We start from the raw sequence: 23532 nt of genomic DNA, 5'->3' as shown, positions 1-23532 counted from the left end.
TTTTATATTATTAGTATTTGAAAGTTAGATGTTAATGATGTATTTTATCATATTATATGATAATAAATTTTGCATATGTGATTTATATTAAATTTCATTATATTTGATATTATTATTATTTTTGTTTTATTATAATTATTTTTATAATTATAGATTTTAAATTTAAATAATAAAATTATATTTAATTCTAAATATTTTTATATAATTATGTTAAACGTATTATTAATCGTATCGTGTCATAAATTGATACGTTTAATAAATGTGTTAATCGTGTCGTGTCATGTTATACGTTTATTAAACGTATATGTGTATATATTTTAAATTTAAAATATAAATATTAAATATATTATATTTATATTTAATTTTAATATATTTCGTGTCTAATCATGTCTGATATGATTACGATACGAAAACATAAATCGTCATATTTAGGTACACGTCGCCTGCCTTGACACCAGGAACCTCTTATCAGCTGTAACATCAACCATTTGTCTTTGCCCGTTGCACAAGCTTTTTACCCCATAAACCAACCTCAGTCTTTGTCTACTCTTCCGTAAACAACCCACTTACTCTTCAGACACCATTTTCTCAGCAAAGAAAAATGGAGGTGCCCCCTGTAATTGGAATTTCACTTTCTTTCCTTGTTGTTGGGATATTGATATGGGGATGGAGAATCGTAGACTGGGTGTGGGTGAAGCCAAAGAGGCTGGAAAGGTGCCTGAGGCAACAGGGTCTTACAGGCAATTCTTACAGGTTTTTGTCTGGAGATATCAAAGAGAGCTTCGCCATGAGCAGACAAGCAAGATCCCAACCTATGCCCCTCGGTGATGATATTACGCAATATGTTGGTCCTTTCCTTCATCAAACTGTCAAGAATTATGGTATGCCTAAATTGGAAATGGTCTTCTTTCATCCCTTAATAGTTTGAATGTTGTTTTTTTGGATCAAATTATGATTTTATTACAAAATTTTTAGTGTTTTGTTCCATCTTAGTAACATGAAAAATGGTTTTAGTCCGTTCAGTTTGGACATGTATTTAATTTTGTATCAATTTTTTGATACATAATTAAATGAATCTATTTAATCGATGATTATTTTAATGATATGTGTCAATTACTGTGATTGTTGAACATGCGAAGTTTTATTCAGTGAAAACAGTGATTAATTGAAAGAAATACTATCAGAAAGAAAATGTTTAAATTTAGATCAAAAAATATAGGAAAATCTTTTCTGAACAACATAATTCAAGTTTAGTATGAGTAATTTAAGCCAATTTATTTCCCAGAGTATTTTAATATTGAAATGGCAAATGGGAGAAAAACTAAAAAATACATGAAAGTACGGATAAGCCAAAAGTCCATTGGAGCCCACAAGCCATTTTGCTGAAGTTGGGTATGATGACATGTTTGGGTTAATAATTGTTCATTTCTTCTTCTTTCTGTACATTATCAAAAATGATTATTGAATAAATTTTTATTACTGTTTTAATGGCATTGAAAATTTTAATGGATAACATAAGTAGTCAAATACAAGAATTATAAAATATTGGTTAAGTACATGAGGTAGATTCCAACAACCTAACATTTTATTGAAGGAATATTCAAAATTGAGTAATTAAACACATTGAAAGCATTAAATTAATCTTTGAATTAAAATTTTAATTCCCAATGCTTTGATATGAAATCTGGGGAAAATGCAGGCAAGAATTCTTTTTCTTGGGTTGGTCCGATTCCAAGGGTGACCATCATGGAACCTGAAGAAATAAGAGAGATATTTACCAAATTCAATGACTTTCAGAAGCCGCATACCAACCCTCTTGTCAGCTTACTTGTAAGTGGACTTGTAAACCTCGATGGAGAGGAGTGGGCTAAGCATAGAAAGATCATCAACCCTGCATTTCATCAAGATAAGTTGAAGGCAGGTTCTCTTTCCACTTTTGATTACTTTATCAATATGCATCCTTTAATTATCCTGGGTGAGGTAATTATTGCAACTGAGTAAGAGTAGCACTGGGTATTCCTTCCTTGGTTTGTTTTGAGTGTTGTGGCAGGTGAGGAAGCCTTTATGGAACACCTAGAAAATGCAGTAATAATGGAGAAACATCAAGAAAAATTTATGGCTCCCTGCACCAAAATTAACTTATTTCATCCCAAATTTGCTTACTGTGTTAATGAGTACTTAGTATATACATGTATTAATTGTTCAAAAATAGTACCAATTACGGTAATCTTATCCTGATGTGGAAATCATTACAGAACATGTTGCCTGCATTCTATCAAAGTTGTATTGAGATGATCAGCAAATGGGAGAAGCTGGTTTTCTTAGAGGGGTCTCGTGAGTTAGATGTGTGGCCTTACCTCGTAAAATTGACAAGAGATGTGATTTCCCGAGCAGCATTTGGAAGCAGCTACGAAGAAGGTAGACGAATTTTCCAACTACTAGAGGATCAAACCAATCTTACAATGCAAGTGGTACAGTCTGCTTACATTCCGGGTTGGAGGTAAAATTTGTTATTTTTCACAGTTCAATCCATTTTGTTCAAGGGTTTTCTTCTTTATGTGCTAAAAGCTATATTTTACATTTGTCTTTTTAGGTATTTACCAACTAAGACAAACAGGAAGATGAAGGTGATTGCCAAAGATATAAAAGACTCACTGAAGGGAATGATAAAGAAAAGAGAGGAGGCAACTAAGGCGAGTGAAGTCAGTAATGATGACTTGTTAGGCATACTTGTAGAATCCAACATTAGAGAAATTCAAGAACATGGGGATCACAAGAACATGGGAATGAGCATTGAAGATGTGATTGAGGAGTGCAAGCTGTTTTACTTTGCTGGCCAAGAGACCACCTCCGTTTTGCTGGTTTGGACAATGATTTTGTTAGCAAGGCATCCACATTGGCAGACTAAGGCAAGAGAAGAGGTTTTGCAAGTTTTTGGTGACAGTAAACCAGATTCTGATGGCTTGAACCGTCTGAAAGTCGTAAGTCCTGTTCTCCAATTGTAATGGACCAAATTAAGAGCACACTTTTCTATATTTACTTTAATTAATTCAATGCCACAGGTAACAATGATCTTGTACGAGGTTCTTAGGCTGTACCCTGCAGGCGTTGCACTAGGGCGCTCCGTTCCGAAAGATACGAAACTGGGAAAATTGTTGTTACCAGCTGGCGCAGAAATTACGCTGCCAGTGCTGCTGATTCACCATGATCAAGAACTTTGGGGCGATGATGCACATGAGTTCAATCCTGACAGGTTCTCGGAAGGGGTTTCGAAAGCAACAAAAAGTCAAGTCATATATTTCCCTTTCGGATGGGGTCCTAGAATCTGCATTGGACAGAACTTTGCTCTGATGGAAGCAAAAATGGCGCTTGCAATGATCCTAAGACAATTCTGGTTCGAGCTTTCCCCTTCCTATGCTCACTCTCCCTGCACCTTCATCACTCTACGTCCACAGCATGGTGCTCACATAATTTTACATAAACTCTAGTGGTAAAACCATCAGGTTATATGTTAAACCACCCAATCAATAATCACATTCATCGTTCATCATGTAAATGTTAATCAAAATCTAGCGTTCATAGTGTAATACACTTCAAATACAAGCTTAGGGGCCAAGTCTCAAACTCTCAATGAAGCATGTACTTATGGGATCAATTGCTAGACCTCAACTATGGTGTTTTTCTGTTTTAAGCAACAAAAAAGATCTTTTGAGGCATTGAAAATTAAGCTCATGAGAATCAATCTGGCTGTGAAATATCTAATCGGCTCAAAGTTCAAGAGTATCCGAAGTCTCACATACGTTACTCTAAGTTCACTTGTCTAAATCCGAAAGCCAATAACCCATTGGTTAATTTTGTACCATTTTTCAGATTTCTTCAAAAATTGGAAACAAGGGCTTCCAAGCCCCTAAATAGAGGTTTTGGGTGTTTCCCATCCTAGTTGAATTTTGTTGAACTGGTGTAATATTAACACTAGACACCTAATTTCGTTTGCATTTCAAAAAAAAAAAAAAAGACTCTTAATTTGGTTTAAAAATAATAAATAAAATTAACAGTAAAACACATGGAGGAAAGTAAAGGAATAATCCAATGAATATTTTATAAATATTCTTTTATTGTTAACAATTAATTTCTTTTTAATCAAATTTAAAAATATAATCTTAAAATTGCAACTCAAATTTAAAATAAACCTGAGGAAGTGAAAAAACAATAACAAATTGATCTTGTACATAAAATCCACTGTTAGCTCAAGAATTGCTCATTTGAAAAGTAAAACTCCAACCTTATTACATCTTCCATGCCTGTTTATTTACATTAAGTTTTCTCCAATTATTAGGACTATGTCACTTCAATGCCCATTGCCCAGTTTGCTCTTGCCATGAAACTTTTTGCTTTAATTTAAAAAAAAAAATAGGAAAAATCTAAATCAAATCATACAAAGAATAATAAGAGATCTACCATTTAGGGCAGTAGAAATTTGGGGCAGTTTCCTGAATTTGAACATGAGTAAACAAAAAAAACATGCAAACTCCTTGAGACTGCCCCAGAAAACTAGCTCTAGGCCGGGTGAAATTGAGCTCTCACATTTCTTCAATAAAGCAAGAACTCATTTGGAACGGCCAAGACAGGAAAAGAGAATTTATTAGAATGTATAATACCTTTCTCTAATACCTTTCTGCAATAAGAGAAATTCGCTTGCAGAAATAGAATCGATAGAAAGGAATTATTCTGGGTTTTTCTTTATATGCCCGCAACGGAACAAGAGCGCCACTTCAAACCAAACCTCGCCCTGTTCTCTCATAGGCAATCTGGAAAACCCTAGCGTCGGCTTCTTTCTTACTTATAAGCAGATGATTACGGTCGATTTTCCTATTTTGCCCCTAACTGCCCGTTGAACTACAGATTATTATGTATACTACAGAGGATTTTTAAACCCCCACCAATTTATATAATTCACACTTGTCTTTTCCATAATTACATTAATTCCATATTGATTTTAATCTTTTCAAATTTCTTTATCCATTAACGGTTTGGAAATAAATATTTGAAAAAATAATTAAATTACTTATATTTAGAATTTGTGAATGAGATTTGATAAAATAATGTAGTTTTTTCTTCTCTATAGTTAGGCTTTGAATTTTTATATTAGCAATATATGACAATAAAATATATTTAATTGTTTGTGTTCTACTTTTATGCCTTTTTTTTCAGTCATTGTACTTATTTAGGACTATTTATCGATTTGTCTATGATTTTTTTATTTCCCTTTTTTTAATATTTATTGTTATTTTATTGGTTTATCCAACACTTTCAATCAACAAAATACTTTTCTGAAATATTTCAATTATGTTAATTTTTTTTTTGAATATTAACGAAATTGAAGGTATGGTGACAATTTAATAAAATTGAAATAGAGTGATAAAATTCAAAATTCAACTATAGAATAGGAACAAATTTTACCTTTAATCCCCTTTTATTTTATTACTTTCTCATTTTTTTTTTAAATTATTGAGAGAAACTCTTCAATGCAACGCAAAATGTAAATGTTAAGCATCAACTTAGAACGACTTGCCATATGTGTAAAGACCCTTGTTATACAAGTGTATAAGGATCAGGAAAGGTGAAATAACCCTACCGATTTAAGTTTCAGGACATGTGTAGCTTTTAGGGACTAGGATCAGTAAAGGTCTACATGAAGATATAAACTTGCATCAAGCAAGGTATGCATGCATGGATAACTTCTCCGAATACCTGAGATGCTGCCTTTAAGGGGTAATGATCCCACCCATTGCTAAGAGATAGTGTCCACTAGTTTTACCATAAGCTGAGATATGTACTTTCAAACCAATCTAACATCACTCTGCATCACTATCTACAGAGCTTTCATCAACTTCAGTTCTCAAATGAAATTGCTTCCTCCTCCAAACTATAAACTATCACTAACCAAAGATTACAAGATAAAGTGCGGTAAGAAGGCTTACCAAATATTTTATCTACCCTATATGATGAAGGTCCATATATGTGAAACCAGCAATACATCATAGAGTACTCCAAAGCATATCAAGAGACAATGAAAGAAAGAACCTTACTTCAAAGTTCAAAGCAGGGTGGAGCTTGGAAGCATCATATCATTACTAATTATCATCCTGGGGACCTTTAAGCGGGACATAACAAAGCAAAACTAGAGGTGCTCTTCATAGAGAATTCGTTGTAATTGATGGCTGTCTTATTGAAGATTCTAGTCTTCTTTACAACAATTTAACAGGGAATGAGCACTAGTTAGTCATTGACAATGAAAATGAGTGAGGAATGCCAAGACAACTAGTTAAAATAGTCAATCAATTTTCTTTTCACCCTTGCTGACTTTGTGTTAACAGAGGGACTCCAAGGACTAACAGAATTTACATCCAGTTATTCATTTCTCTTAGGAGAAGATAGGCGATGCTTTGACCATTCTTCTAAAGCTTTGTGGTGGAGAGAATTCATTTTAATATATGGTCGCCTTTCTCGAATGTACTTTTCAGCCCTTCTCCAGTCTTCTGCAACACCTAAAGCCACCAGTAATGCACACGTCACCGCAACACTTCTCCCATGACCTAGAAGAAGGATATAGAATTAAGTATACTGATTTCTGAAACAACTTTCCTTGCAAAGCATGTAAGAAATTAGCTACATGGTAATGCTATGCAAACCATATAACAATTTAAGAATTTCAAATCCCAAATATCCTGCAATAATATACTTAGTAATGTTATAAATTATTACATGCCATTAATATCATAGAAGTCCACTAATGATATGTATTTATTTCTCTTAAAGACGAAAATTTGAATTGCCTCTTAGGGTTTCATTCTTCAAATATCTAGAAATTAATTCAAAGTAAAAAATGCACCACAAGACAAAACCAAAAATAATATTTAAATAAAAAGAAGTATGCCAAACATACAAACAACTTACGCATTTCAAATCCCACAAATCTTGCAAATACTAATACTTTATAAAGTTGTAAAATATCACGTGCCATTCAAGTTCATAGAAGCCTCACTAATGACATATTGACATTCACTTATTTCTCTTATAAACAAAAGTTCCTGGTGCCTTTTTGCTTAGGATTTCATTCTTCACGTTTGCAGAGATAATTTCACAACAATTGTAAAGGCACCCAAGATGAAGCCAAAATATATTTCATCAGGAAAAAGCAATAAATGAGGAGGAGACAACTGCTGGTGAGATCAAAATTTTCAAAAGCGGCTATTGAAAAAGTTCTAAAATGATGAAGCTCAAAACCTCTTTCATACTTTTAAGTGATAATCAAATTATACTTCCATGTGTCAGTATACGATAAGGAACAATGCCTGAAAATGCCATCGAACTTTATTCTAAAATGAATTTAGGCATTCCAACTTTTGTCACGTTCAACAAAGAATATGAACTCCTAACTAATGCAATCAGCCCATCGGTGTCATCAGATATGAAAATTAGTGTATAACTTGTTAAGCAGGTAAATGCCAAAAAAAAAATGTTGAATAGGATTAAATATGTCCGAGCAGGCAACAAAATTTTATAAACAAACTTCTTGGTCCTCTTTTATACGGCTAATGAGATTGTTGGTGTTAGCTAGCAACTATAGGCCTCCTGAGACTGGATCAAGGTTGAGCTGGCTAAAACTAACCTAGAAATGCCAATCGCAACATAGAATTGCAAACCAAGGTCATTCCAACCTTAACAGCCGAATACTAGCAGAAAGTGCATGATTTGCTCCCAATCAACTGGACCTGTCCAATAGAAGGCTAGCTCAGAGCAAATCTAGCACTAGCTAGCTTGGATCAAACAGATGAGGCCGAAAACAACCTAACCACCAAACTGACGTACATCAGTCATTCTCAATGCTCATATAAGATTCCATATGTCCTCGATTAGACTTGAACAACTTAACAGTCCTAGTACTGCGGCTGAAAACTCAAAATTTCACATTGTAAATTTGCTTTAGCCAATAAAATTCATCAAACCAGCAAGATCATTTAGTATGGAAACAAGTGAGGGATAGGAAGGAACCAAAGAGCATCCTTCATGGTATCAAGATAATGTCCATAGACAAAGACAAATATAAATTTCTTACAGTATTTTTATCATTTCATTTTTAAACTGCTCATATTTAGTAGTAATAAACTTTCTTACAAATAAGAGTTAAGACCCAAGCAGATAATCATTTCTATAATAAAGTATCATAGGAATGATGTTTTTCCAAAAAGATGCAGTCAACTGGACCTTGTTGTCCAAATGCCATCCAGAGGACTCTTGCTCTTCTGTATGACATCAAAAATTAAACAAGGCAACTATCCAAGCAAGTTAAATAAAGACAATTTCACCAAAGGTAAAATCTTTGGCTTACTAATGTGACTACCTAACCACACTCGCATAGATGAAGTTATAATGCAAGCACCTGAAAGATATTCATGAAGACTGATAACTAATACGCAAGATGCCATATTTAATTTTAGTAATCCAAGGCAAGAATCAAACCACTTACAAGGTAATACTAAGAGAAAACTCAGAAAGGAAATGAACAAGATACATACCATAGGCACAGTGGATGAAAACTGGCTTATTTTGAGCTCTCTTTCTACAAGCCCATTTGACAGCTAATTCGATCTGGCCTGGCTCAGGAGCCCTCGTGTCCCAAGTGGGAACGCATAAGTACGAGTGCCCCTTCAACTCCATTATTCTTGGAAACTCAGACGTGCAATCGACAATAGCAGGGTTACCAGGCGGCAGTAAAGAAGGCGAAGAAGGCCAGCCACCGACATATACACCCTCACATATTTGGGAGTAAGGTTCTTCCCCGCTAACAAATCTTCTCAACATTGAGAAAGCTCTGACAAAGTACAAATAAGGGAAGAACATGATTTTGGACCAGATTGGAAAAGTCCCATCTGGATTTTTACCCAAAATCATGGGAAGATTGATCGACGGGTGAGAAGCTATTGAGACAAGATAAGAGATCAAGGATGCATACAAGAAAGGTACCGCCAACACCTTGAAACCAAATCTCCTAAAGAACACGAATAATAAGAACCACGCTGTTGCCTTCACTGCTATCAAGACTGATAGCCCCAAACCCATCTTTGATTCACAATCAGAAACCCAAAAACAAGAATTTCCAACACAACAAGAATCACGAGTCTTTCGATAAATTGACAACAAATTTCTTCATCTTTTGGCTATTGAAGCACCACAGCTGACAGTAAGTGAGATTTCCAAGTAGGTGTACGGAGCATTAAGAAACGACATTCTGAACGAAGCTCCCTTTGTTGTCCTTCATATGCGCTTCTACTCATACTCCATAGCTTTTTCTTTTTCTTTTTCTTTTTTGGTTTCTTTATTTGGGGAAGGGGGACAAAGAAAGGAATAAAAAAGATTTGCGTATATTTACTCGTACTCAAGCTTTTGTATATAACCTAAAAAGAAAATAAAATGAAAATTTAATTAACAAAAACGAAATTAAAAATGTGTATTCCTATAAATATATATATATATATATATATATATATATATATATATAAGTTCATAAATAAGACAAATATATATATATATATATACACACACGCATATAAATTTTTCAAAATAAAAAATATAATTAGTAAATTTATGCTGTTGGACTAAAATACATATAATAATATACCTTTTAATATATGCTATTCATGCGTTTTTATTGTTTATTTTTAATATTTTTAAGTCAGTATATAAATGTGAAGAAACTAATTATTATGTTTTGTTATGAGATTTGATTATCAATTGTATTACTTTATATTAAATAAATTCATTTTTTTTGTTTAGTGAATTTAATTTGAAATATAAAGATGGATCAAATTTAGGATTTTTTTTAATTTAATTTCAATTCTGAGAAAAAGAAGCAATGAAAAGGTCAGTGAATGTCCAATGTTTATCCTTTTATTATGCTTGTCTCAAATGACCTTGATACCATTAAGAATTTAAGATGCCACAGCAAATCAGATTTCTTACTTATTAGACCAATACAATGGCAAATTGGCGACTAATGAGGCCTACAATGAGCAAAGGAAGAAAATCACAATGCCATGTTCATTCCATGGAAATATATGCATGTGTTGGGGGTGTGCAATGCAAAGCATTTGGAAAGATACATTAGCCTAGGTGTTACTTTCTGAGAAAATAGAAATCCACACACAAAGGTCCCATGAGGAAATCAGATAAATTGGGATTGAACTCCAGAACTCCTAAAACAGAGAAACGATCCATCTTCGACCTTGAAGCTTGGACCAAAATGAAATGTGACAGTTTGGCATTGACTTGAACTTGCAGGCAGCACAACCATCCTAATCAGTTTCCTATGTCGCCCTTCTTCACCCCTTTTTATTGTCCTTTCTTCTCTTCTTTTTTTTCAAAGAGTTAGTAACTTTGACCCCATTGAACAACCTATTATCAGCAAATTCCCGTACCATGTAATCCAAAAATTCACCAGTAAAACCCAACACAAGGTGAGAGGAGAGAGTCCAACAAACACATGAAGCAATATCGCTGTCAAACAACGTAAAGGAAAATTCCATAACGAAAGTGCCTGGTAGAAGTAAGTTCACAAACTATTGATCCCAAAAGGATTAAAAAACAAAAACAATAGACATACTGCAAAGCAACTAAGCTTTATCATCATGAACAACAATCAGCAACAGCATTTCAAACTAGCACCAGAAAAGACGATTCTTCTTAATAGATTGGAACAGAAGTTTTTCTTTCAAGCGCTTGCCACTTGGCAAATTAGCACAAGTCCATATCTTAAAAGAATGGACAGAAAACTATATACCTTGAATGTATACTCTCATTGACCCAATGATCCAATGCTGTTTGGTGGCCATACCTAACAAACAACAGGTTAGAAAAATGCTTCGAGTAATTTGCAAAAATTGACCAAAGATTTGAAACATATAAAAAATAAAAAGAAAGACTTGGTAAATTTAACAACTTAGCCACCATTTGAGCGATCAATTTTAGTGATGACATGTCAAATATACCAATTCTTCATATCCATGTTCATGGACGATGCAAGTCAAGCCAACATAACCTTAATGTATTGAATGCATACTCATGTTCTAAACCTCTTCACATGCAAGATTATGAAAGAAACCTTACTCATCACTATCTGCACCTTGTTTTCAATTCTTTCAGCAATATGGCAAAGTTCATAAGCCAAAGGCCTAAATATGTAAATCAAATATTTGCTTCTTTGGAGACCAGTTAAGTTAAATCCCTATCTTCTTAAGATAGACAAAGCTTAACTTAAATTTTCAAAACAAAGCTACCAAGACAGACCATGTTTACTGATTTAACATGAATCAAGTATACCCTTTTAGACACATTCATATTAATCAAATAACACAAAGGCCCAACTAAAATAGTTCGAGTCTCAACCGCAAAATCCTAAATCATTTAAAACTAGTTAAGTTGACATAAAAGATAAGTGAAACCAATTTGTTGAGTCACTTAAGTATTGTCTCCCCATTTTAAGAATCGAAAATTTCTTCTCAAAAGAATACCAAAAATGCGGTTCTTATGATATAAAAGGACTAAAAGTGAACTAAATCCAAGAAAGGGAAAAAACGTAAGTGTAAGCTGACAAAGAAATCATACACTAATTAACTCTAGGTTTAACAAGTGCCATGCATTACCAATTCCAACAAAATAAAGATAGTACAATTCAATATTGGGAACAAATCCAAAGGCAATTAGAATTTGCATTACTTACCCTCAGCAACACTTTCCCTTTAATAAGACCGTAAGGAACAGGCCCAAAATGTCGTGAATCATTAGAAGCATACAAGTTATCCCCTTGAATCCAAACATGTCCCTTTGGAACCTATTCATTTAAACCCAAATGAAAATAACAGAAAAAATGAACACACACACACACAAAGTTGCAATCTTTCACCTTTGTGCTCCCCACAAAAGAAAAAAGAAAAAGAGCATTTAGCAAAAGTAAAAACTGAATGGAGCTTTGGCAACTAATGATAACTTTTACTACCTAATTTATGCTAATTGTTTTTTGCTTCATGAAAAATTACTAAAATGCACAGAAATTTTAACATAATTGTTTTATATCAAAAGAATCAAGCATGTTAATTTTTAGCAATGAATTAGTTGCGAAAGCATAAAAAGAAGCAAAAACAACAATACTAAGCCTAGTTTTCATGATTTAGCTATATCTAAAGCTTACAAAATTCAACAATAAAAAAAATCCCAACTTTCAAAATAAGGCAGACCCAGTTAAAAGGAGGAAGAAAGTACCACGAGAGACCGAGAGCTATGGCTTCGAGTGGGGTCCAATGAGAAGGCAACTTTATCACCTTCCATGGCTACAATGCGCTTAGTCAAGGTCTTTTTAGGGTCGAACGGCGACCGAACCAGGACCACGTCACCTGGACCCAATTTGCCCACCCGGTGAGACAAGTGTTCGGCTAGTACGACGTCGCCGGTTAGGTTTAACGTTGGCAGCATGCTAGGACCCAGCACCTGAACACATTCAATTAATTCCTTAAAAAAAACATTAAAAAAAGGGGAAAAGGGAGAGTTTTGATAAAGTTACATACATGGGTAGGGGAGAGGAGGTAGGAGTCGGTGACGTGAAGGAAGCAGAGGAATTTGACGACGATAAAGGCTCGATCCATGGCTTCTTTTGCTAGGCTTCTCCATTGTCTCATTTTTCTTTTTCTTTTTGGGTTTAACTTTTTGTTTTATGAAACTTAAAAGCAAGACGTTCGAATCAACCGCCGGGAAGAAGGGGGGGGGGGGGGGGGGGGGGGGGGGGGGTGGTGGGGGGGGGGGGGTTTTCATTCTTAGGCCCAAAATATAATTGGGTAAATTAATATAAAGTCCCTATTTTAAACTTAATTACACGTTTGACCCAAAAATTTAGTTTTTTTTAACAGTTTAGCACCTCAGCCAGCAAAAGTGGCACTGGTTCAGTTCCAGTGATGGCTTAGGTATCCGTACGGGTGGTTTGCACAATGAAGCCCCGGTTTGGGCATCAGATCCAATGAATATTTGAGGGCAAACAGGACTCGACTGTGGTGGGAAATCTCCCCACGTATTAGAAGAGAGTCATCAATATCACATTAATTATGTATTAAAATACGATTAAATTTTTAAATGTCTACATCATTTTTGATCTATAAAACACTTTTTGTAAACATACAATATCTTACCAAATTAGCGAGGACCGTGACACGCTGACTTGGCATGTGAAAAAAGACTAAAAAGGTTCTGCTAAACAAAAATAGGCAGCAAAAGTCACAAGGGAATTCTCATTCTTCACACTCCTGCACTTACACTCTCGCCCACCTTTTTCTCTCTGTTTCCTCATAAATAATATATGGACTTGATCATCACAGGCAATCCCATAGCAGCTTTTAACGTCCACACGACACAATCCACAAGCTAAAATTTCCTTTCATACATTGTAAATGCATTATCTAGCATAGTCCAACATGCTCCCATGCATTGTCATACCAAGTTATTTAATTTGTACACAATCTGGAAATGAAAAAATATTTATTGATGACCTCAAAAACTTTATCGTGGCAAAATTTTAGTTGAGAATTATTTTTTTCCGCCAGACCAATCTAGAATTGAAAAAAAATGATATTAGGAGCTCAGGTCAAAGCTCAATACCTTGTATGAATATACAACCAGTCACAAGGAACCTGGATTCAGCAACACTAACCAACTAATGTGCTAAGAAAGCTTTTTCTATATCAGTAGAGGCTTCACCTTCAAGCCTTCTCCTTTTCTGGCTCAGCTATTTTTTGCAAATAATCGTGTCCTCCTTCAAGGAAGTTCTCATACTGTGAAACATTATCTAACTAGTCAATCCTTTCGAGATTAAACATCACCATGTCTTCAAGAGCTAACCGAAAAGCGCTCTGAGGAAGACACTGTAGATTCTTAATTGCAAGATCAGCTCTCTCTTTTGCTAACACTTGCGCTCTTTCAATTCCTCCACATTTCTTGACCAATTCAATTGCTTCATCAAGAGAACCGGTCTCACAGAACTCCGATTCAATGATTTCTCTAAGTTTTGGCTCTTTTTCTAGAGCAAAAATCACTGGTGCTGTCAGGTTGCCTTTCGCTAGATCACTACCAGCTGGCTTCCCCAGCTGCTCTGCCGATTGTGTGAAATCCAATATGTCATCAACAACTTGGAATGATAGACCAAGATTCTTCCCGAATTCATACATTTGCCCAGTGACACTACGATCAGCCCCACTAAAAATAGCAGCTCCTTTGGTACTAGCCGCAATCAAAGAAGCTGTTTTGTAGTAACTCTTTAGCAAGTACTCCTCAAGTTCAAGGTCACAGTCAAACAAACTGGATGCCTGCTTAATCTCACCACTTGCAAAATCCTTAATAACCTGCAATATCATTAAAAATTACAGTTTCAACTAATTTAACAAAAATATCAATATTTGAAAATGATCTCCATAGCCAGAGACACTTTCAATCCCTAAATTTTGAATTTTTGAGTCAAGTACAATATATACCCACATTTAAATCCAAAAGAGATGATAAATGTTTGGTATAGGTCATGCTAACCTGGCTGATGAGTTTAATGACTTCAAGGTTTTCAAGATTTGCAAGGTACCATGATGACTGGGCAAACATGAAGTCCCCAGCCAGTATTGCTACTCTTGTGCCATACAGTTGGTGAACAGTTTCTTTCCCTGCAGTTAAGTTAGCAGCAGTCCCAAATCAGGAGTAGTCTCCCAAGTGATGAAAGACTTAAAGAAAGGATACTGAAGAAATTCAAGTTCTTTCATGAGTAAAAGACCTAGCAGCCTGAATTTGTAGAACCATCACTCCTGTTCATCTCTATTATTATTTATTACTATTAAAAGTTAAAACCAGTCAGTCTCAATTATTCCCCGAAATGGTAGATGCACTAGTCCCTCTCCCTAACATGCACTGACAAGAAAACTGGCCAGAGTTTTGCCCCTCAATCACCACCACAACCACCAAGAAAATTTAGCCACCAATCTATGAACTATGGAGTAAATAGATGCCCCACAGGTACATAGTCATTCCATAAATCAGTAAATCTGTAATTGTTGTGTCCTGAAATAGAAACTTCTTTTCTGGCCTTAGCCAAGGGTAAGGAAGACTGAAATGCAACCTCAATTATTAAATGCAAAGAAAAATCAATATATGGATTTCCCATAATTTTAGAGCCATTGCATTTGCATAACAAAAACTAGAAAAGACTGGGCATTCAAAGGAGACATAAGTTCAAGAGAGACAACAGCAAGATGGGAAAGAAAAAAACTCCTAATCCAAGTCAGAAACAAGGAGAGAAAATAGAGTGGGAAAAAAAAGTAAAAGAGTGCAAAAAAAAAGTTTGATAAATTAAGCTCAATTGACAAGATTACAAGATTATACATGACAGGGCTCAACATAGCTTCTAAAGCAACATCTACCATTGCAAAATAATTTTTACATGACTCTTTAAAAACTAGAATTATTAAAGAATCTCTTGTAAGATACTGGAACAGTATATAATATTTCTTTATTTCACAAGTTTCCATTCTTAAACTTTTCTTTTCCCCTTTCTGTTCTAGAAGCTGCATGCTTCTAGATAAAAGAGATGATCAAGGTATGAACTCTGAACCTTCAACTATGATCTATAGTTAGCATAAATGAACTTTGCCCGCCAACATGATCCATTGACAGGACCATCATGGTCATTATTCCGGTCTATTTAAAGAATCTAATTTATATTATTGATCATGTGCAGTAAAGAGAAATAACTACAGACCTATGGAAGAAAACAATATTTCTTAATTAACTTGAATAGAAGAACTAATTACTCTTCAGAATTGAAATTGCTGCTATTTAACTTGGAAACTTGAATAGAAGAAAAATACATTGCACACGTGAAAATGATATTCAATATAGAGGCCAACCTCTTCGCATGTCACTTTCATCTAATACATCATCATGTATCAAGCTTGCAGTATGGATCATCTCAATGATCTCAGCCAAACGCCGATGCTTTGTGGTAAGTTCCCTGGAAAGAAAAAGGTGCAGAGTGGACGTCAGTCTAAAACTAAAGCTAAAATGTGTTGAGTATCACAACAAAGAGTTGTGAACATTACTTCAATCCAACTAACTCTGCTGTAGCTCTTGAAACTAGGAACACCAAGGCCGGTCTCATTCTCTTGCCCCCAGCACCAAAGATCTGCTCAGCTGCAGACATCAGAACAGGGTTCTCTGCACCAACAATCTAGCAGAGCATCATCATCAGATACACTAACATTAAGATCTTGAAAAAAAAAATAAACAAATTAAAATCAGATTAAAATAGTTACTCCTTCCAAGTGCAGATGACAACAATTACAAAAACTTGGTGACACTTAGAGTTAAGAACTGAGAATAAAATACAAGGAATAATTGCAGCAAATGAAGGTAACGGGGGTGACTTTTATATGCATAAACTTCCAAGCAAATGACACTTCAACCATATGGTGCAGGTTTAAGTGGGCGGTAACAAGGATTGGCCAGGGGACAGGCCCAATAGTTCCACAGGCTAAGCCAGCAAATATAAGGTCTTCTAGAAACAGAAAACATAGCTAAACAGACAACAGCATAAAAGAAAATAACAAGGTATTACTAACTGATCCATTCACAAAACTGTATACACGTAAGCAGAAGTGCATAAATATCTGTATTGTCTTTTGCTGAGGTATTAAGAAATGATATTTTCAAATAAAAATGCTATCTGGCACTCAAATAAACCAAACCATACTTCATATACTCGAGGGAGATTGAGTAACTGACACATAGAATCAGTCAGATGATAATAAATTCAGATAGAAAACTAACTGATGAAAGAGTCTAACAGTTTGATTACAAAGTTAATAGCTTTGGGTCTCACAGTCTCCATAATTTGAGGGGCAAGAAGCAGAATTGGCCGAACAAATGGATATCAGTTAGTCAACGAAATCAAGTTGATGTGTCACCACCATTAGCATGAACTACCTAATGCATCATTGACAAGCAGCATATGAACATTCACCAGTCCATCAACCGAGATCCCCCAACACCACCCCCCCCCCCCCCCCCCCCCCCTTATCCCAAACATACAAAAATGTGCTATATCATAACAGGACTAATAAGGGCATAACATTTAAGATCTTTGCCATGAGCACTTACTGACTGGAGATTTTGATTTAGAATCTGGAGGTCATCAGCAACCACTTTAAACAAGTTTGCCAGTGAAATTGGGCTTCTGAGCTCTTTCTTCAAATCCAGCACTGGTGCAGTACTTCGACCAACTCCTATATTGAAGTTAAAAGTTGAAAAAGCAATATAATTCCAAGTACTGAACTCAATACGATACTTAAAAAAGTATGCTAAAAGCAAACACAACGATTAGCAACAAGAAAAAGCAATAAATTATAACTCTCAGAAAGAAGCATAAGATGAAAGTTCAACTATCCGTCGCTAACAAACACGGAATCTCTAAACAAAGTCTCAACTATTTTTATCAGGAAAAGGAAAACAAAAAAGGCTAAAAAATTGATTCCAAGTATCTGAACTCAGCTTAATATCTATTGAACCAATTTATTATATACTATTAGTTAAATACATTCTGCTAAATCAATTTCAAAATATTATCAAAAAGGAGCCAAATTCTATAGAAGCAAGTACAAGAAGAAATTTGAATCACTTTCCAAAAATGTAATAATAAATTTGGATGATGTTTAGGCATCAATATATTACCATCAAGCAGAGGCTCTGGAGCTTTTGTGGGGAACACCCGACTTCCAGTAGTGTTTTGCCTACAGTACACCATTCGTCTACCTCCACAGCCTTTACAACTAGCGTTTGAGATTGTTTTTCCGTAGTTCTTCACTGAGTGCCTTTCAATTGAAGCATTAGAAGAAGTGCCACAAGTAACCAAATCAAGCACTCTTGTTCCAAAATCAAGATTATGGCATGTCACTGACATCATTCTTAATACCAACACCCAGAAGAAAAGGAAAAAACAAGAAAGGCAAAATTGCAAAAGTTTCGCTCCTTATATCAAAAGCCCAAAAATAGAAATCAAATCTTTTGTCAATTTCCCATAAAAACAACCAGTGAAATGGAGAAACCAAGCAGAAACAAAAACTGGGTATTCAACAAAAAACTGTAAAACAACTTCAAAAGAGCTCAAAAGGGGTGTCTTCAAATTAAAAACCAAAAAAGGATAGAAAGCAGGTTCCCTTTCACTTAGAAGAAAATGTACTCCAAAGCTTAGAAGTGCTCAAATAAATTTGGGTGGATGAAAAGAACCCACATGGGAGCTTTTGTACTTTTGTCCTACTCTGCTTATCAGTTCAATGAAGAGTTTGAGAGGCTAGTGATGGTTTGGACAAAAATAAAAGAAAAAATAAAGAGAGAGAGAGAGAAGAGTTTTGTTTGTTTCAAACCATGTACGAAAGAAATAGAACCCAGTTGAAGACTTTGTGAGGGAAAATCATGGAAATGAAAAAAAATAAACGGCCTTAAGATTATCTGTGGGTCAAAATCGAGAGGTCTCATAGCAACTCGGCATTGGTGGTCAAAACAAGAGCCATGTACTATTTTTCTTTCTCTCCCTCCCTCTTACAATTGAGTGATCCATAGAGATCTGATTTTCTTAGCCACGTGTCTGATTCTTGTTGGCCATTCTCATTAAATAACCATGTGATGATAATAACCAAAAAAAAATTCCCTTGCACCTTTTATTGTATATATTTGATGAATCTATAGGTAAGATTTTATACTTTATTTATTTAGATTTTGAATATCCAATTTAAAATAAATGTAAAACATTTAATTATTTATTTAATATAATAAAATTTTGTCACTAAATAAATATAAAAAATAATATTTTCGATTGATTTGAGATTTTACATGTATGACCGAGTTAGAATTATTCATAGAATAAGATAAATTAATTAATTTTACACAAATATAACCTAATTCCTCCTCATAAGAAAAATATGTTTATAATAATTTTTCATGCAATATTTTATGCATTTGAACATCTAAATTTTTTGTGGTAGAGCTTAGTTGATATCATAAAAGAAATTAACCAATAAGAGAGATGGGAAGTCACATTTTATAAGTGATTAAGTCATCCAAAGGTGAGAAAATAAGGAAAGAATTGTGTAATAAAAAAAATTTAAGCCCGTTTATTCATATATATATTAATAAATAAATTTTTTATTTTATATATAATCGTAGAATTTATAAAACGAAAAGTAATCTATTCCCCTTTTAAAATTTAAATCCGAAATATTCAAATTGAATTTAAAATCCTAACGATTGGAAGGATCTTTACCTAAATGTCCAAAGTTTGATTATTATGCAAAACATTAGTAAAATTAGGTTGTCAACAATAATTTCCTAGTAGGAAAGTTTTTATTTTTTTGACTAAACCAAGTAACTTTGCACTTCAAAATATACAAAAAGTAGCCAATTATTAAGATATTAACGATGTATCCTTCTCTTAAGAAAATTCTAAATAAATTCCATATGCCAATCCTATATCATTAGAGTAAAGGTTATAAGAAAACTTGCATACTTTCTTTTTCTTGTAGAAATTATAATTAATCATCACCAAACAAATTAAAATAAAAAACATTGAAATCCTTCCTCGATCCATCATGGACCGTATAATTACATCAACACTTGATCAAATACATAGAGTCATGGTATATCGAAAAAATTCTACATTTTATTTCAAAAATTTGAAAAAAAAAATATAAGTGAAACGACTTACTATGTCTTTCTTTTTAATATTTTTAACATGCCTTAAAAATTGAATTTAAGAAATTAAAACTTATAAAGGGCTTTTAAGTAAACTTTTTTTTTATAAGAATTAAATATTTAATTATGAGTTATTTTATGAAAAAAATATACTTTAACTTTGTTAATCTAACAAATAAGATATTTCATTTTTGCTTTCTTTTAAATTTTTGGCAAATTAGGGTAAGCACACGTGAATTGCGAGGTTCAAGTTTATGGTCTGGGAATATTAATTGTATCAATAAGTAGTTGAAGAATTAATTAACATGTTAAGAGATTGCCAGAATGTGGGGTCTAACCAAAGCAAATCTGCACAAAATATTATTTACCCTAATAAAATCAAAAGAGGGCATCCAAAAATCCAACCTTGGCCATGACGGTTTAGCTGAGGTGTAATTTACGACTTGAAAAATCAATGCAGCTAACTGCTACTCAACAGTAATCTCCGGATCTTCGTTGATATTATTAATGTAAATTTACTCAAATGATAAAATCATTCTATCTTTTCACCATTTTTAATGAATAACTCCATGTATAAGGATCGGTGCTGCAAAATACAATAAATCGTGGGCAGGTAGCTTGCAGCACTGAATGTTAAAATATTCTAGTCAACGTCTGACTTTTAATGCTTTCATGGTAACACAACTTGATAAAAGATCGAAATAGAGGCGGAAGGGAGGGGGCTAGTAGGCCCCTGCCTCCAACAATTTTAAAATTTTTATAATTTACTATTAGTTTTTGAAATTTTATAATTTCATATCTACAAAAATTTTCAATTTTTCTAACATATTTTTATGTTTTTGAAATTTTATAATTTTTTTCTTATAATAATTTTTTGTTTATTGAGATGCCCTACAACAATTAATCAACAATTAATTTTAATAGACTCACTCTTACAAGAATTAGATTTCAGATTTAATGAGAATGTAGTGGAGTTACTCTAGCACATTTTTGAACCCTTAAAATAATTTCGAATCGTTTGATGTTCAAACTAAAAGTATTTGCAACTTTACAAATAAATATTATCCTGATGACTTTACTGAGCATGGTAAAATGCATCTAAAGTATTAATTGGATCTATTCAAACTTGACATTCTTCATATTTAGACTTTTCCAAGCTATGTCAAGTGTTGAAAAATATGAAAATATCAAAAGTTTACTTCCTTGTTGACAGATTGATCTAGCTTATATTGACTCTTTCAATTTCCACTACAACATCATAACATGCATTTTTTACTATAAAATTCATTAAGAATGAGACTCGTAATAGAATGTTATATGATTTTCTAAAAAATTTGTTGATCATTTTCATTGAAAAAAAAAATCATTCGAGGCTTTGACATTGATTCAATGATGGAAACCTTAAACTCTATGAAATATCGTCAAGCTCAATTAAAGATGTATAATCTTAGCATGTAATAATTATTAAAAAAATATCTTTAGTTTATACTTAACATGTAGTTGAAGTTATTTATATAATTTTCATATGAATTTTTTCCATCTAAATTATTTTTTATTTTTATCAAATATTGAAATTTAGTATGACTCTTTTATAAACATTGTATTCACCTTTTCAAATGCAAAATCTTGATTCCATCACTAGATTGGACTTTTATGGCATAACATTGTCGTACAACAGTAACAAGCCACAATGAAGCCAGTCTTCAACATTAATTCTATAGTGATATATATGCGGCGATTGATAATCAACTCCACGCGTTTTTAATACAGAAGATTGACAACGGTAGAATATATGACTCATATCATTATTTATTCAATATGAGTAAATAATTTTATACTAACGACTAGCCTAAAGGAGAAATGCCTAACTCAAACATAGTTTATATTTAATATTATATCATATTCAAACTACTTTGAGTTTGACCATGAAGGCATTATTAACCTGCCCATCCCCCACCCACTTTTTCCTAGTCTATCAACAATAAAGAAAGAAGCAGTGGAGTAAATTTGATTATTGGTGAAGTGATGGCTATCCGTGATGAACATAAACCACACCATGCTTCTGTGGATAACTTGCCTCCTTTGTCTTCCCAATATATATATATATATTATGAAGATATAAAAGTCTCTTTAAGTTTTTTTTTATAATATATCGGTCTGTTTCAGTTGGACAATATATCCTTTCAGTCGCTTATAATAATCACCCTCGATATATATATATATATATATATATATATATATATATATAAAATCAAATTCATAACTAGTCATGGTGTTTGAACCATATAATAAAATTTTGATAGTAGTTCCATCTAATTTATAAGAGACCATTAATTCTGCGTGATTTAATTAGAAAAAAAGTTAAGCATCTAAGATAAGCATCTTTCAAATCATAACAAATTTTCTTTTGACTTAAACAAAATAATGGCAAAGGTTAACAACAGTAAATCAAATTATATAGAAACGCCTAACAAGTGCCGGATAGAGATTGTGGGAGAAGAATTGGAGAAGCTAAGAGGGTAGTTGACTTGTATCAGTAAGTGTCGGGGTGAGTAAAATCATTTTGAATCGTACATGTTCGAAGTAAGTTTGATTTTTTTTTATTTAATTGGAACGATTTTTGAGGGGTTCGATTTAAGATGTTTGATTAATTTAGAGCATTTGGTTTGGTTTTTGATTTGAAAAATTTCAACCCTTAATTATTGAAAATTTAATATCATATATATTAAGGGTATTTTTTACTTTATTCAATAATAATTTTAGATAGTTATTTTTTAATTTACTTGAGTATGTTAAAATTTATATTTTTATATTGTATCTTAAAATTGGATAAAATGTTAAAAAAAAAGTTTATTATAATACATTTTTTTAAAACAGATGGAAATAGATTGATTTTTCGTTTCAATTAAGTATATTAATTTGATTTTTTTTTCATAAAATAAATTTGATTTTCTAATATTTTTAAAATTTTAATACCAAAATGACCATTTACACAGCTTTTAATTGCGCAGGCAGGAGGGTGGCAATCTCGATGTGAAACCAATCCTCTCCGTTCCCGAAAACTACCGAACATCATAATTTAATTCCTTCGCCTCCTTGCATAATTATAAGTCTGCTGGCTACAACCTCCATTTACCAGGTGCCAAATAGAACCCCTGACAACAAAAGACGTAATCTCAGCATCACCATGCATTGGACCGCGCTACATGGGATATCCTACAGCGCCACTACTTTTATCATGTCTTGCATTAAAACAGCAGCACATCACCAGGAACTCTCACTCCAAATCAATGTATCAGTTGATCGTCGAATACTAAGAGCCATACGCAACATAAAATCAACATGTCCAGGAGCAGTCACAGGTTGCACCAAATCCCTTCTCCAAGCAGCTGCCAGCAACGGAGGATCCTTCCTTTGGGGTCTAAAGCAAGCTGCGTGTTCATGAATCCATCCCTCACACCACAAATGTACATTGACAGCCCTCCCATGAAACACTTCAAAATAATAAATCAAAAAACACACACGTGATAAGAATTAAATACTTAATTACGAGTTATTTTATGAAAAAAATATATTTTAACTTCGCTAATCTAACAAATAAGATATCATTGTTGCTTTCTTTTAAATTTTTGACAAATTAGGGTAAGCACACGTGCTTTGTGGGGTTCAAGTTCCTGGTCTGTGAATATTAATTGTATCAATAAGCAGTTG

General features: G+C 33.5%; 4 protein-coding genes across 6 annotated transcripts; 1 reads left to right on the top strand and 3 right to left on the bottom strand.

Annotated features, from left to right (window-relative positions):
* Positions 1–392: 392 nt before the first annotated feature.
* LOC18594467 (cytochrome P450 72A397-like) lies at positions 393–3669 on the top strand. Its single transcript, XM_088808445.1, has 5 exons — positions 393–881; positions 1700–1917; positions 2256–2500; positions 2594–2981; positions 3063–3669. The coding sequence occupies exons 1-5, from the start codon at positions 602–604 to the stop codon at positions 3486–3488; spliced, it is 1557 nt and encodes a 518-aa protein (XP_088664571.1). The 5' UTR covers positions 393–601; the 3' UTR covers positions 3489–3669.
* A 2402-nt stretch (positions 3670–6071) lies between these two features.
* LOC18594465 (uncharacterized) lies at positions 6072–9425 on the bottom strand. Its single transcript, XM_018124910.2, has 2 exons — positions 8580–9425; positions 6072–6596 (listed from the first exon to the last, which is right to left on the bottom strand). Exons 1-2 carry the CDS (start codon positions 9121–9123, stop codon positions 6412–6414), a joined length of 729 nt encoding a protein of 242 aa, XP_017980399.1. The 5' UTR covers positions 9124–9425; the 3' UTR covers positions 6072–6411.
* Positions 9426–10079: 654 nt separating this feature from the next.
* Positions 10080–12817, bottom strand: LOC18594464 (Peptidase S24/S26A/S26B/S26C family protein). Of its 3 annotated transcripts, none has more exons than XM_018124921.2 (5): positions 12621–12817; positions 12319–12543; positions 11780–11890; positions 10841–10894; positions 10080–10597 (listed from the first exon to the last, which is right to left on the bottom strand). In XM_018124921.2, the coding sequence occupies exons 1-4, from the start codon at positions 12729–12731 to the stop codon at positions 10856–10858; spliced, it is 486 nt and encodes a 161-aa protein (XP_017980410.1). In that variant the 5' UTR covers positions 12732–12817; the 3' UTR covers positions 10080–10597; positions 10841–10855. The 3 variants fall into 3 exon arrangements, with proteins under 3 accessions (XP_017980410.1, XP_007022092.2, XP_007022093.2); XM_007022030.3 differs by having other exon boundaries at positions 10080–10557; XM_007022031.3 differs by having other exon boundaries at positions 10559–10894.
* A 747-nt stretch (positions 12818–13564) lies between these two features.
* On the bottom strand, positions 13565–18496 carry LOC18594463 (solanesyl diphosphate synthase 1, chloroplastic-like). Its single transcript, XM_007022029.3, has 6 exons — positions 17806–18496; positions 17236–17360; positions 16179–16306; positions 15987–16090; positions 14623–14750; positions 13565–14441 (listed from the first exon to the last, which is right to left on the bottom strand). The coding sequence occupies exons 1-6, from the start codon at positions 18035–18037 to the stop codon at positions 13893–13895; spliced, it is 1266 nt and encodes a 421-aa protein (XP_007022091.3). The 5' UTR covers positions 18038–18496; the 3' UTR covers positions 13565–13892.
* Positions 18497–23532: the final 5036 nt, after the last annotated feature.

The sequence above is a fragment of the Theobroma cacao genome, chromosome 7 (genome assembly GCF_053813885.1).
Source record: "Theobroma cacao isolate CCN51 chromosome 7, ASM5381388v1, whole genome shotgun sequence".
NCBI lineage: Eukaryota > Viridiplantae > Streptophyta > Magnoliopsida > Malvales > Malvaceae > Theobroma > Theobroma cacao.
The sequence above is the reverse complement of the archived record's forward strand: the minus strand, read 5'-3'. Positions and strand labels throughout refer to the sequence as shown.